The sequence below is a fragment of the Cervus elaphus genome, chromosome 7 (genome assembly GCF_910594005.1).
Source record: "Cervus elaphus chromosome 7, mCerEla1.1, whole genome shotgun sequence".
Classification (NCBI taxonomy): Eukaryota; Metazoa; Chordata; class Mammalia; order Artiodactyla; family Cervidae; genus Cervus; species Cervus elaphus.
This window is the reverse complement of record NC_057821.1, coordinates 47,718,944-47,732,311: the sequence shown is the minus strand read 5'-3', so window position 1 is coordinate 47,732,311 and position 13,368 is coordinate 47,718,944. Positions and strand designations below refer to the sequence as shown.

At 51.4% G+C, this 13,368-nt stretch overlaps 1 protein-coding gene across 2 annotated transcripts in view; it reads left to right on the top strand.

The window, feature by feature from the left end:
- Nucleotides 1–6,959: 6,959 nt before the first annotated feature.
- BMP6 (bone morphogenetic protein 6) overlaps nt 6,960–13,368 on the top strand; it is a 143,285-nt gene continuing 136,876 nt past the window's right edge. For both annotated transcript variants that reach the window (XM_043908585.1, XM_043908584.1), the window contains exon 1: nt 6,960–7,575. In XM_043908585.1, coding sequence (XP_043764520.1) covers nt 6,960–7,575 — 616 coding nt within the window. The remainder of the gene's footprint in view (nt 7,576–13,368) is intronic.

Genomic DNA, 13,368 nt, shown 5'->3' with positions numbered 1-13,368 from the left:
AGTTCGTCCCACCCTCTCCTTCCCCCACTGTGTCCACAAGTCTCTTCTCTATGTCTGCGTCTCCACTGAGCCCTGCAGACCTGATGCAGTTTTACACAGTCATGCCCTCTCCCCTCTGGGCTGGCCTTGTTGGCCTCCTCGTTCTTGCTCAGACACAACAGGCATGCACCTGCCTCAGGGCCTTTGCACATCCTGTTTCCCCACTGCCCAGAAATCTCTTCACCCAGATAGCCTCCAGGCTGATTCTCTTTTCCTCCGCTGGGTCGGGACTCAAGGGTTCCCTTCTCAATGAAGCCTTTCCTTACCATTCACGCTCCCCAGCCCCTCTCCCTTGTTTGATTTTTTCCCTGCAGCCCTTGTCTCTATACTATATACGTATTAGTTTCCTGTTGTTGTGAAAGAAAATTCCACACCATCAGTGGCTTACAGCAGCACAAACTTATTACCTTCGCAGTTCTGTAGGTGGGCGGTTGCCGGGCTTGGTTCCTTTGCGGGTGGGTGCCGCCCCAAGGCTGACACCAAGGACCCCGCTGCCCGGCGCTCCCTCCTGGAGTCTCTGGGTGAGAACCGCTCCCAGGATCATCCAGGTTGCTGACAGAATCCAGAATTAGGACTCTTGTTCTCGCTGTTGCCTGAGATCTGCCCTTGTTTCTAGAGGCGCCTGCACCCATGGCTTTTGGTTCCTCCACCTTTGAAGCCAGCAAGGTGGCTCCAGTCCCTCACAGGCTGCTCTATTTCATCTGCCTCCCTCTTCTGCTCTTTTGGAAATAGAGGTTGGCTTGTATATTTTAGCATCCGTTTAGTCTGCGCAGGGTCTCCATTGCCGCACTCAGGCCTGTCTCTCGTTTCCGCAAGAGGGGTCTGTCTTTGCTGCGTCGTGCGGGCTCCTCATCGCGATGGCGCCTCTCGCTGTGGTTCACGGGCTCTAGGCGCTTGGGCTTCAGTAACTGCAGTGTGTGGGCTCCGGTCACTGGGGCGCACAGGCTTAGTTGCTCTGTGGAATCTTCCTGGACCAGGGATGGAACTGGTGTCCCCTGCATTGCAAAATGGATTCTTAACCACTGGACCACCAGGGAAGCCTCTCTCCTGCTTTTTAGGACCCCTGTGATTACCCTGGGCTCACCAGGTTACTACAGGATCATCTTCCTACTTTCTGCTTAGCAAACTTAAATTCTGTCTGCCAAGTCCCCTCTGCAATGTACAGAAACATACTCACAGGTGGAATACTGAGGGCGAAATCACAGACACAATAGCCTGCCTACCTGAATATATTTTCTTAGTTATTTTGTTTATTGTCAATCTTCTCCTTCTAAAATCTGACTCTTCGGTATCCCCAAACCTTGAACAGAGCCTGGCACATGTAGGTGTTTGATATATGTCGTTCAAATATTTGTCAGATGAATGAATGAATGAATACAGGCTTGATACTTAGTGTCAACTTTCCTGTGTGGCTCAGTGGTAAAGAATTCTGCCTGCCAATGCAGGAGATGTGGGTTCGATCCCTGGCCTGGGAAGATCCCCTGGAGAAGGAAATGGCAACCCACTCCAGTATTCTTGCCTGGGAAATCCCATGGACAGAAGAGCCTGGTGGGCTACCGTCCATGGGGTCCCAAAGAGTCGAACACAACTTAGCAACTCAACAACAACAACAGTTGGTATCAACATGTGCTTCCCCATTGGTGCACATCTCAGACTTTCTCTTCCTCTTTCAAAGATGGCCTTGGTGTTCATTGTAACCTGATTTTATCCAGTACAGTGTGGTTTCCCCTGCCCCCGCCCGGCCCCCGCCCCTCACACCACTGCTTACAGCTCTACTAGTGAAGAGGATTGGGAGTAAAATCATGTCATATTTTCACGGGACCTCCTGGTTGACACACAGCGGACACATCCAGAGGGAACCACAGACGGGCAGAGCTCAGAGACCTCAGGCACTGCCCAGTGGAACTAAATGTCCGCTGATCCCTTGGAACCAAACTCCAGGGATAGCAGAGCTAGTCATGGGACTGCGTTAAGCATTGTTTAACTCAGTTTAAAAAAAAAAAAATTAAAGTTTAGTCTGCCCATGTCAGTTAACTAATGAACATTTCAAAGATGAATCTTCCGGATGTTTCTAAAGATTCTGTGGCTTGATACAACATAGCCCGTCTAAATCCTTGGATGATAAAGATGTGAGCTGGTGAGAAAAGTCTGAGGCACACACAAGGAACAGGTTTGCCGCTTGGGTTACAGTGTGGAAAATTTTTCTGGAAACAGATTTATGTATTAGTTTTTCACTTTGCCACCAGATGTCCTTCATGAGTAGGAAAATATGATGGCTCGCATGATATTTTGAAGTGTGAATGCCCAGCATTTTTGAATAGTTGACAGTAAAAGGAAAGTGTGAGTGAATGCAAGTGTTACCACAGACTTCTGGATGAGACCTGTATTTTGAAGGCTGCCTTACAGGTGTAGTTTTCAGAAGCAATGTTTATTTAACTCTCAAATTCTCATTTCTCATACTCTGCAAACATTTACTTACCATATTTCCTTCTCATGCAACTCCAAATTGACATTTTGAAAGTCTGAGCAAATTATTATATTGAGAAATTCAAGTTAAGAAATACTCAAATCCTTACAGGGATGTAGAAGATAAAAATGTAGTATTTTTAAGTGGACCTGCCCAAGGATTCCAGGCGACCAGACCTCAGGCTTTTAAACACAAGAGCAGCATAGCTTACAATGCTTCTATGTTAGATTAATTCTAAAAGCAGCTACCTACATCTTTCAGAAGAAAGTCAGTTGAAAGGGGCCCAGGTATGATTTAGTACACAAATCAAAGACTGCAATTGCAGTTTATTGCTAATAATATAATTCAAAGGAAAGCATAGAGTATAAAATATTTGATGTGCCAAATTAATAGCAGCGTCTTTTTAAAATAGAAATTATTTGGTCACGTGTGTCATAAATGTAAACTGGAGACCCTCATAACATGAAAGGAACATGGGTAACTGCTGTTATAAACACTCTGTCCTGTGAACCACCCTGGGCCCTGACAGACCCCTGGCTACAGGATTCCCATCCTACCCCCCGTCCCCAAAGGCACAGGGCAATCCTTCGCTTTACAGCAGGGGTTCCTCACTCCCCTACTTCGTGGGCAGGGCTGGGACCGGCAACCTCTTCCAGAAAACGGAAGGCCATCTGCATGAAATGTCAGCCAAGCCACCAGATGTTTGATAGGGATCGGCTTCCACATCCGGCTTCTTGACCGAATTCCTCCTGTCTTTCCACCCAGATGTTCTGGAGAACTGCAGAGAACTTGAGGAAGCCGGGCCAGGCCCACACAGCAGAGGGGCGGTGATATTCTGGCGTCCTGCAGGGGGCGAAGCTCCCTCTGATTTCCCTCCATCACACAGCCCAGCCGACTCTGAGGGCCAGACCTGTTCCTGGCCCTTCCTCCTTCCCTCCTGAATCATATCTGGACTTGACCCAGCACCTAGTCCTGGGACTTCTGGAGGAGGGTTGGAGTGCGTGATGGGCAGGGGTCAGAGAAACAGGGAGGGGGTGAGGTAAGGTGGTGGTTTGGCGTCCCTTATCCCCCTGGAGTTGAGATTGGCTTGAAGAAGCAGTGGTCCCAATTTTGACTGTATGAAAATTTCAGAATCATATCTCTATATACCTCTTCCCCCTAACGGATCCAAGGCCATGTCTGAGTGTTTTCTGACAAACATGTGCACACATCGGGGGCGGTGGAGATGTGAGGAGAGCATATTCTCTTCTGTGGTCCTTGGTCGAATGTTACCGTCTTTATGACCATTGTCATCTCTCACGTCATGTTTCCCCTCTGGCTGTTAAGAGAGTCGCGTGCTCTTGTGTGTGTCATTGGGAGGCACCCCCTTGTTTCTAGCATCACACTAGAGGACCTGAGAGTACTTCTTGGTGGAGCCCGTGGCAGACCTGAATCAGGGTTGCTGCACAGATGTTGATTACAAATCACTAAGGGCTGTTCTTAGACCCAGGTCATACAGGTCCATCTACCTCTTACCAAGTATCTGAGAAAAGGAGAAGGTGGTGTGCTTGCGTGAGTTCTCCTCTGGCTCATATAATAGGTGCGTGTGCAATAGTGGGTCACGGTCTGCTTTTGTGTGTGGAAGGGCACAGACCTCCCGAAGTGCCCTATGCTCAGGGTTCTTTGGTTTTCCAGTGCTTTCCTCACTGCCCTGACAGGCTGGAGCTGCTTCACTCTGCTTGTGTCTCACTAGAAGTCTTAAGAAGGCGTGACTGGGTTCAAGAAAGGAAGAAGCCCACATATATTTGCTGAGACTTCAGATCTTCTGATCAGAGCTCTTGGGGGCTGCAGTGTTATGCACCGCAGTGACGTCACAGTGCTAACAGGTCCCAGCAGAAGAAAGAGGGAGATGGAGGCTCTTGAATCCTAAGGGGCCTGGAGTCCCAGGCCAGGGGAGTGATGTGTTCCTCTTTCCAGATGAAAGCAACCCCTGCAGATGGTTAGAGATTGGCCGTCAGTGTGGTTGATGTTGTCTTGCCTGAAAGCAATGGCTACAGGACATTTGTAAAACCGAAGTCTGTCCTAAAGACCAGTGTGTCTGGGCTGAAACAGGACAACAGATAAGAGCAATCCACTGAGTGGTGGGGTGATGGGAGGTAAAGACATTTACCCATTCAAAACAGACTCTTTGAAACAAGATAAAAATGCTTGTAAGGCTTGAATCAGCAGAAACCTCATGATCCCGTAAGATCACAGACCCCGTAAGTCTCTATGTATTTGGTTGGTCTGGCTCCCAAAGGCCTTGGACTCTGTGAACCAAGGCAGCCAGGTCAGTATTGATTTCTAAGGCACATGTTTTCACCAGGTAGATAAAAGATCAAAATGTTTTATGAGAACTTCCTTCTAAGATGTACCGATAACCGACATTTTTGTATGGGAAGAGCAAATGAATTTTCATCCTGGATGGCAGATGGTGGTGGTGGTGTTTGGGTGGAAGGGCAGTGTCTTTAACTGAGAAGTGAGCCTGTCATAAAATTATATATGTTTGATCTTGTCTAATGTTCCCAGCAACCAGAGTTTCAGGGCCCTGTCTATAATGGGAGCATGCCAAGCCCCTACAGTTCCTGAAATTACCTGTACCACCTCACCCCAAGTTTTACTGATCTTGCTTCATGTGAAATAGAGTGTATTTCAATACATTAAGATGCAACCTTAACAGACAAACTGGAGAAGCACTGAAATCTTTCCAAGAAGATGGCGGTGGGGGCGCGCTTTTCTATTATAGGATCTGATTATACCAGCTTTCTTTTGGGTGCTAGCTTAAGAAGTGAAGTGCCAGTAGTTAGTCGCTAATTTGTTTCCTAATCTTTCCATCCAATGGACTGTGGCCCACTAGGCTCCTCGGTTCATGGAATTCTCCAAGTAAGAATACTGGAGTATGTTGCCATTCCCTGCTTCAGGGGATCTTCTCAACCCAGAGGTCCAACCTGGGTCTCCTGCATTGCAGGGTGATTCGTCACTGACTGAGCCACCAGGGAAGCCCCTAAGAAGCAAAGTCGAAGCCCAAATGAAGAAATAAAATACTAGGGCCCAAGCCTTCTGGATGAAGGGTTTGGCTTGTACCTGACCCTCTTTGTGGCTTTTGGGAGCAGCTTCCCGCAGCTGTGCCCCAAGTCCCAGCAGCTGTCTTGGAGAAGCCACGTGACTGTTAAATAACTACATTACATCAATTAGAGAAAATAAGGAAGGAATGGGAAAAGCATCATTTTTCTGTTCTTCCTCAACTGAGTCAGGTGACACCGATTTAACAGCTGACTTTACTTTTATTTAGTTAAAAACATCAGTTTAGGCCTTTTATGAAATCGTAAAAGAGCAAGATTTCCATTGGGCTCTGATCAAATCGTTCTCCCTACCGATGATCTGGTTGCCTTTCTGAGTCGCTGCTCTCGGGATGCCTGCGAGAATTCTCTGTACTTGAAACCTACGCGCGGCGGAGGCACCGCCTCCCGGGAGAGGGAGGGTGCAAGAAGGGGGCGGATCCATTTAAATACCGACGAGGCGCGCCTCCCCATTGGCGGCCGGCCTGTCCGTCGCCAGGGGGGGCGGGGCGTCCCGGGGGCTGGAGTGCGGTACCTGGGCGAGACGCGCACCAGAAAAGCCCACGTTGGCCGCTGCGGGCAGCGCGGCTCCGAGAGGCGGGAGCCTGCGAACTCCCGGCGCCGCCGCCGCCGCCGCTCCGCGCCCCGGCCCGCGTCCCTCCCATTCCCTTCTGCGAGCCGGGGTTAGGCCGGGGTGGGAGCAGCCGAGCCAGCGCGGAACGGAGAGCAGGATCCTCACCGCCTGCGCTCGGGCAGGGGAGCGGCGCGCCGAGATCCCGAGGGCGATCAGGAGACCGAGGGGCGCGAAGTTTGTGAGCGAGAAGGAAGTTCAAGCCTCGCTGAGAGGGTTGGCACCTTGGGACGCCTCGTCGCCGCGGCCGGGGCCCTCCGGCGGGGGTACACTTCACGGCAGCCGCACGAGCGAGGCGCGGGCGTGCGCGGGGGCGATGCCGGGCATCCCCCGACGCTGGTGAGCCGCCCCGGGAGGGCTGTGCGCCGGCGGCCGGGCCCTAGAATAACTGCGCCCTGACCCGCCCGGGGGCGAGGACGCCCGCTGCAGCGCGGCCCGGACTCGGACGCACCTGGCCTGGACCTTGCGTCTCCGGAGACTTCCGCGGGAGTGCGGGGTTTCCCCTTGCTCCTCCAGTGGTTCTGCGGCGGGGATCGCGTCCCTTCCGCCTCCCTTCCAGTCGGGGCAACTGGGGGCGCCCCAGAGGACCATGAGAGATAAGGACTGAGGCCGGGAAGGGGAAGCGAGCCCGCCGAGAGGTGGCGGGGGGAGCTGTTCACGCCAAGGGCCACCGCGGCCGCGCTCCGGCCTCGCTCCGCCGCTCCACGCCTCGCGGGGCCCGCGGGGCCCGCCCGGCTCGGCGGGGATGCTGGGGCGGACGGCGCAGTGGCTGTGCTGGTGGTGGGGGCTGCTGTGCGGCTTCTGCGGGCCCCCGGCCCTGCCCGCCGCCGCCGCCGCCGGGGGGGCGTTGCTGGGGGACGGCGGGAGCCCGGGCCACGCGGAGCGGCCACCCCCGCCGCAGACCTCCTCCTCGGGCTTCCTGTACCGGCGGCTCAAGACGCACGAGAAGCGGGAGATGCAGAAAGAGATCCTGTCGGTGCTGGGGCTCCCGCACCGGCCGCGGCCCCTGCACGGCCTCCCGCAGCCTCCCGCGTTCCCGCAGCAGCAGCAGCAGCCAGCTAGCGGGGAGCCTCCGCCCGGGCGGCTGAAGTCTGCGCCCCTCTTCATGCTGGACCTATACAACGCCCTGTCCGCCGACGATGAAGAAGACGGGGCTTCGGACGAGGAGAGGCGGCAGCCCGGGCCGCGCGGAGGAGCCGGCGCGTCCCAGCCCCAGTCCCAATCGCCGGGCGCCGCGCACCCCCTCGGCAGTGGGAGCCTCCTGGCCACCGGGCCTGGCGGCGGCGCGTCCCCGCTGACCAGCGCGCAAGACAGCGCCTTCCTCAACGACGCCGACATGGTCATGAGCTTTGTGAACCTGGGTAAGTATCGGTGGCGGGGTGCGTGGGTGGGTAGCGTGACGACCAGAACATCCTCCCCTTTGCAGTCTCCTGGGCGCGGGGCGCGGGGGTGAGAGGGTGGAGGAGCCCCTGGCGCTGGGGGCCCCGGCGGGGAAGCGCGGACAGGCCAGCTGCCCTCTCACCACCTGCGCGGCCCGGGGGCAGAAGAGGGGGCGGCACGTGCGCTCCCCGCGCGCGGGGCCCGGGGCTGCCCGCCGCGGCGGGCTGGGGCGCTGGGTCCCGAACGCGGCGCTGGCTGGCGCGTCTCCGCCAGCCGCCCGAACACAGTCCGCGCTTTTCCCAACTGGTGCCCGGCTCGGGCCCCGTTAACTCGACTGATGGCAGAAAAGTTTGGCCCGAGTGGGGCCAGCTGACACGGAGAAGGCGCTTCAACACGTTTCCCCTCCTGTTTTGTTCGGCGTCCTCAACGCTCTGAGAGTGCCGGTTCTCCCACCGGGATCTCAGAGAATCCCGGAGCAGTTGAGAACTTTATGAAAGTTGGCGATTGTGGTTTAGTGTCCACCGATTTGGGGGAGGAGGGATGCACAAGAAAGTCCCGAAAGGACCGCGGGAGGCTCGCCAGCCCCGGCCAGGCTGGGCTCGCGCGGGCTTGGGGTCGCTCCCCGAGTACCCTCGCTCACATGTCTTTGGCCCGAGCCCCCCAAAGGCTGAACTCTGGATCAGCTCGGCCCAAGCTGCACGGGCAGAGAAAGGGTGCGGGTTGGGGGCCGGGGTTGGGCCGGGAGCTGGTCTGAACCGGTTGCCAGGCAACAGAATGGAAATTCAAGGGCGGCTAAATCGGGCTCAGCCACAAATGTTCTGTGGCAAACCCGGACGGAGTCAGAGCTTTTCCCCCTCGCGTCTTCGCATCTGTAAATGAGAACGGCGTGAGGAGGACTTTCCCCAGAATCTGTGCCTCCGATCTGTGCTCCTCTTCATTCATAAACTGACTCAGCGTAGACGCAGCGATGTAGGGGCCGTGCTCTAGGCGGGGAGAAGTGGGGCGCAGGAGCCACGCCCGGAGCGGGCGCAGCCGCGCGGTGGGGTGGGTCTCCGCGGGCTTCCCTTCCGGGGCGAGACGCGCGGCTCTGCCCAGGCCCCGAAGTGGGTTCGCAGGCATTGCCAGAGCGGCACCCGCGTCTCCAAGCCACGTCGGAGACGTCCGTCTCTTAAGGACAATCCCATGTCAAAAACCTCAAGCGAGTCCTTTCCAAGTAGGTCCAGGAGAGAACTCCGCTGAGCTTTGGGGGAAGAAAGTACTGGGGTGGAGGGCCGGGGTTCCGGAGAGTATGGCGCAGGACCACAGATGTCCGAGGGGTGCAGGCATCCTCCTGGGAAATTCCTGATGCAGAATCTCACAGGGACTGGAGGCTCCAGGCCTGTCGGTCTGGCTCCTTGCAGCGCCAGGGGTTCTGATTGGACAGGAATTTTCACAATTTATTGGGATCAAAGCCAAGGTGGAGCCACCTCCAAGAAGTATTCTAAGGAAATTCTCATGCCAGTCAGTCAAGCTGGGGCACCGGGGAGGGACCAGCACTGTTCCTTATGCTAACATCTCTGCCGCTTCTGTCTTAGTAAATTCCATCCCCTGCCCTCGCTCTCATTACCCCACCCTCCCCTAATCCCCTAAGTTTCTTCCCTTGGAGAAATGTTTCATTGCCTTTTGAGGGTAATCCCCAACTTGAACAAAGTGGGAAGAACAGCACTTGTGACTTCGTCAGAGACAGTTGTATCACACTCTCCAGAAAACAGTTCCTAGGCTTAAGGTCGTGGTTCTCCACCTGGCACATGTGATGCTGGGCTGCTCCCCAGAGCAGTTAAGTCAGAGTCTTAGTGGCCACAGTTCAGAAGCGCTGGCGCGGGAGATCCTGACCTCTGAAGGCAATCAAATCACTCCAGAAAGCAATTAACAGCAATGCTTCTTTATGTCAGTGGCTCCCAAACATTGCTGTACATTAGTCACCTGGGGAGCTTTTAAAGCCTAGATGTCCAGGTGGTGCCACCATCAGTTAAGTCAATCAGTGGCTAAAAGCTGGATATCAGTTTTTTTTTTAAAGATCTTCAGGTGATTCCAATGTTTGGGAACCACTGGTATTTGAAATTGTGAGTTGGCCCGAGGCAAGTTTGTAAGGTTTGACATTCACTGTTTAGTGACCTCCAAATTCTCCTCACTCCTTGCTTTTCTGAGCTTTCTAGGTCTACAGGTACATGGGGCTTCTGAGCCGCACTGCTTGAAACTGGTTGTCACCTCTAATCCTGCTAAAGCAACCATTTAACATAGTATCTCCCAGGGATTTTTCAGAAAGATTTTTAAAGATTCAAAAAATAGCACTGAAAAAATTCTAAGAGAATTCAATAATAGTGTCATTTCAGGCCAGGGACAGGCTGTTATGAAACGAAAGAGACTCCTAGGTAGGGAATTCTGCCCCAAGCCCTTCTTAGACTTTCTGATTGCAAGTTATAGCTATCTGTAGATCCGATTCTGGGCTCCACATGGGTAGAGGAGAAAACCTCTCCAGGTAAGTTGAATCCAAGTCACAAGCTGTGCCACCTGCCAGTCAAGCAATGCCATTTAATATTGATCCATTTGGCAGTAGGAAAGGAGGATTTTATTATGAGATGCTAAAAATGTGATGAAATCTGATTATCATAGCTTTAATCATTAGGACAGTACGTTGGAAAGAAGTAATTGCTTGTGCTATACTAAGTCGCTTCAGTCATGTCCAACTCTTTGGGACCCTATGGGCTGTAGCCCACTGGGTTCCTCTGTCCATGGGGATTCTCCAGGCAAGAATACTGGAGTGGGTTGCCGTGCCCTCCTCCAGGGGATCTTCCTGACCCAGGGATCGAACCTGTGGCTCTTATGACTCCTGAGTTGGCAGGTGGGTTCTTTACCACCAGCGCCACCTGGGAAGCCCAGTAATTGCTTCGCAACGTGAATTTTGTAAAATAAGGGTGTTGAGACAATCCACAGATTTCTTCCTCCCTGTCAATGGCGTGTTAGCTACTGCATTACATGACTAAAAGAACCCTACAGAAGGTGGCAGGATGGGTTTTAAAGTATTCTTATATACCTGCTGAGATAGGTAAGTTACAAATGGAAAGTTACAAAGTAAGTTACAAACTGTAGGTCTAAGGGAATGTGTTACATAGTTGTAAACATCCTTCTTCCCTGGGACAGAGGAGTAACTTACTCATGAAATACATTGCAAAGGCTTGGAGCCTTGTCAGTCAGAGAGGCACCATCAGGAAGTATGAATCAACGGGATGCACTTCTCTTGCGTATCCCCAAGGCTGGTCGTTTGGCCCGCTGCTGTTGGTGTTGACGGTTTTACACTCTGGGTGAGCAGTCTGTTGAGGTGTAGCTTCTTTCGTTCTAACCGGCTGGTGTGCAGAGTGCCCGCCAGGCAAGCTGGGTGCTCGTTAAGCTGCACTCAATCCCGGCCATGGGTGCCTTTTCCTGCTTGTTTCCTAATGCTGAAAATGTCTGGGCAGCCTGGTAAGCAAGCCTGCCAGTGTGGTGACCTTGGAGAAGTATCCTGAACTATCTGAGGTCTTAGCTTAAAATTCACCTTTGAGAAGAAACCTTCTCTAGCCACCTGGTAGAAACTGGTGTGGCCCCCACCTTCCCTCACTTGTTTACTGTCCCCGTACCCTGTTTGTTTCCTTGGTTTCACTTATCACAGGGAGTGGTTTTTTTTTTTTCCCTTTAAAATTTGCTTACTCATTTTGTCTGTCACCCCTCTAGGATGTCAGCCTCAGAAAGCAACCAGGCTTATCCACTGTTGTAACCTAAGTTCCTAACATAATGCTGAGCATACTGAAGGTGCTTCATCAAGAGGGAATGAAAGTAGATACATTCATTTAAAATCTGTATGTCACTGATCTGTTTAGGGTATATCTGATTTTATTTAGCTCATTTACAAGGGGCATACTGATTTCTATTAACTTTTTAACGTATTTATTTGGGCTGAGCTGGGTCTCCATTGCCTCACATTGGCTTTCTCTAGTTTCAGTGGGTGGGGGCGGCTCTTGTTTGGTGCAGGGGCTTCTAATTGCAGTGGTTGCTTCTGCTTGTTGCAGAGCCCAGGCGAACGGGTTTAGTGGCCCTGAGGCATGTGGGATCCTCGCACATGAGGGATTGAACCTGTGTTCCCTGCATTGGCAGGTGGATTCTTAACCACTGGACCAGCAGGAAAGTCCCTACTTGATTTTTTTTTTTTAAACTTTTTGTATTGGGGTATAGCTGATTAACAATGTTGTGATAGTTTCAGATGAACAACAAGAACCTACGTGGTTTTTATGAAGTAAAACATTTGAGACAAGTGAAGTCAGGACACTGAGATTCATCATACCTGATGTATGTTTTCAGGCTTAATTAAACACTATTAATATACCCATGTGTATATTAATTCATAGTAGGCATTATGTTTGAGAGTAGTGCAAAGTTTTAGTTAAATCTCTGCATTTCAGACTTTATTTTAAATTAATGAGGTATTGATCTACAGATGCTAGTGAAAGTCACTCAGTCATGTCCAACTCTTTGCAACCCCATGGACCATGGAACTCTCCAGGCCAGGATACTGGAGTGGGTAGCTTTTCCCTTCTCCAGGGGATCTTCCAACCCAGGGACTGAACCCAGGTCTCCTACATTGCGGGCAGATTCTTTACCAGCTGAGCCACCAGGGAAGCCCACAGATGCTAGGATAAAATGAAATAATAATAAAAAAAAAAACTCAAATTATGGTCAGAAAAAGGAATCAGCATGTGTTCCTACAAGTAACAAGAAACTTATTGTACTAAAAATACTGGCAATCTTCTGAACAAAATTACTCTTGGGAAACATAAATTAGAAGAAAAATGGAGTTCTCTTTCCTTGGATTTGTAACCAGATACACTGTAGTGTCTTTTTCTTATAGGATCAGTGGGCCTATTTTTCATTTAAGCTGCCTGTGTTTAGGAAGATTTTTGTTAGGAGAAAATAAATCCATGCCTGTAAGCTATTCACAGCAAAAATAGTTTGAAGAACTTGATTGCAAGAGTGTGGCTCAGAAAAGCAGTGGATGGTCCCCTAAAGAGATTTCAAATGTGAAATTCAGTGGTATTTCAACCAAGTTGTACAAAATGTTCTTAAAGCTGGATCAAAGGGCAAGCAGATACCATTGTTTAGCTCTCGGATGGTGCTTCCTCTGAATGTCCTTCTAAGAATGGGTATGAATCCTTTTTAGATGTGCTGAGTCATTCTTAGTTCCTCTCTTTGAGAACTTACCTCTGATTCACATAGAGGAAGGATTCCTAGTGATATAAACATCTGTGTCAGTGAAAAAAATCCCCACAGTTCAGCACTTTCTTCAGCATGTAATTGCTTCATCACCATGCCTTCAGAGTTTGGCTACTTTGAATGTTGGGTTTCACCCGTTTTCCTTGGATATGGGAGTGGGAGGGTGAATACTGGATATCCGAGAGTCTCAGGTGACCAGCCGCTCTCGTCTTCGCCTCTCCCGTCTGTTTACGAAACTGAGTTAGGAAAGTGAAGCAAGCACCATTTCTTAGGTAATTAATCAGCTTTGGGTACTTTTCCTCTCCTGTTTACCATCCTGTATTTAACAACGAATTATTCCATGGGATGCTCTGTTTTTCTTAATATGAAGACATTGCACTTTTAATATTTCCATTTAAGCCTTACTCTGGTTCTTCACGCTTTCCTCTTGTCTAAATTTGTGACATCACCTTTGGTGCCTCCAGCAGTGAGAAGTCACGTGGGCAACATTTTAA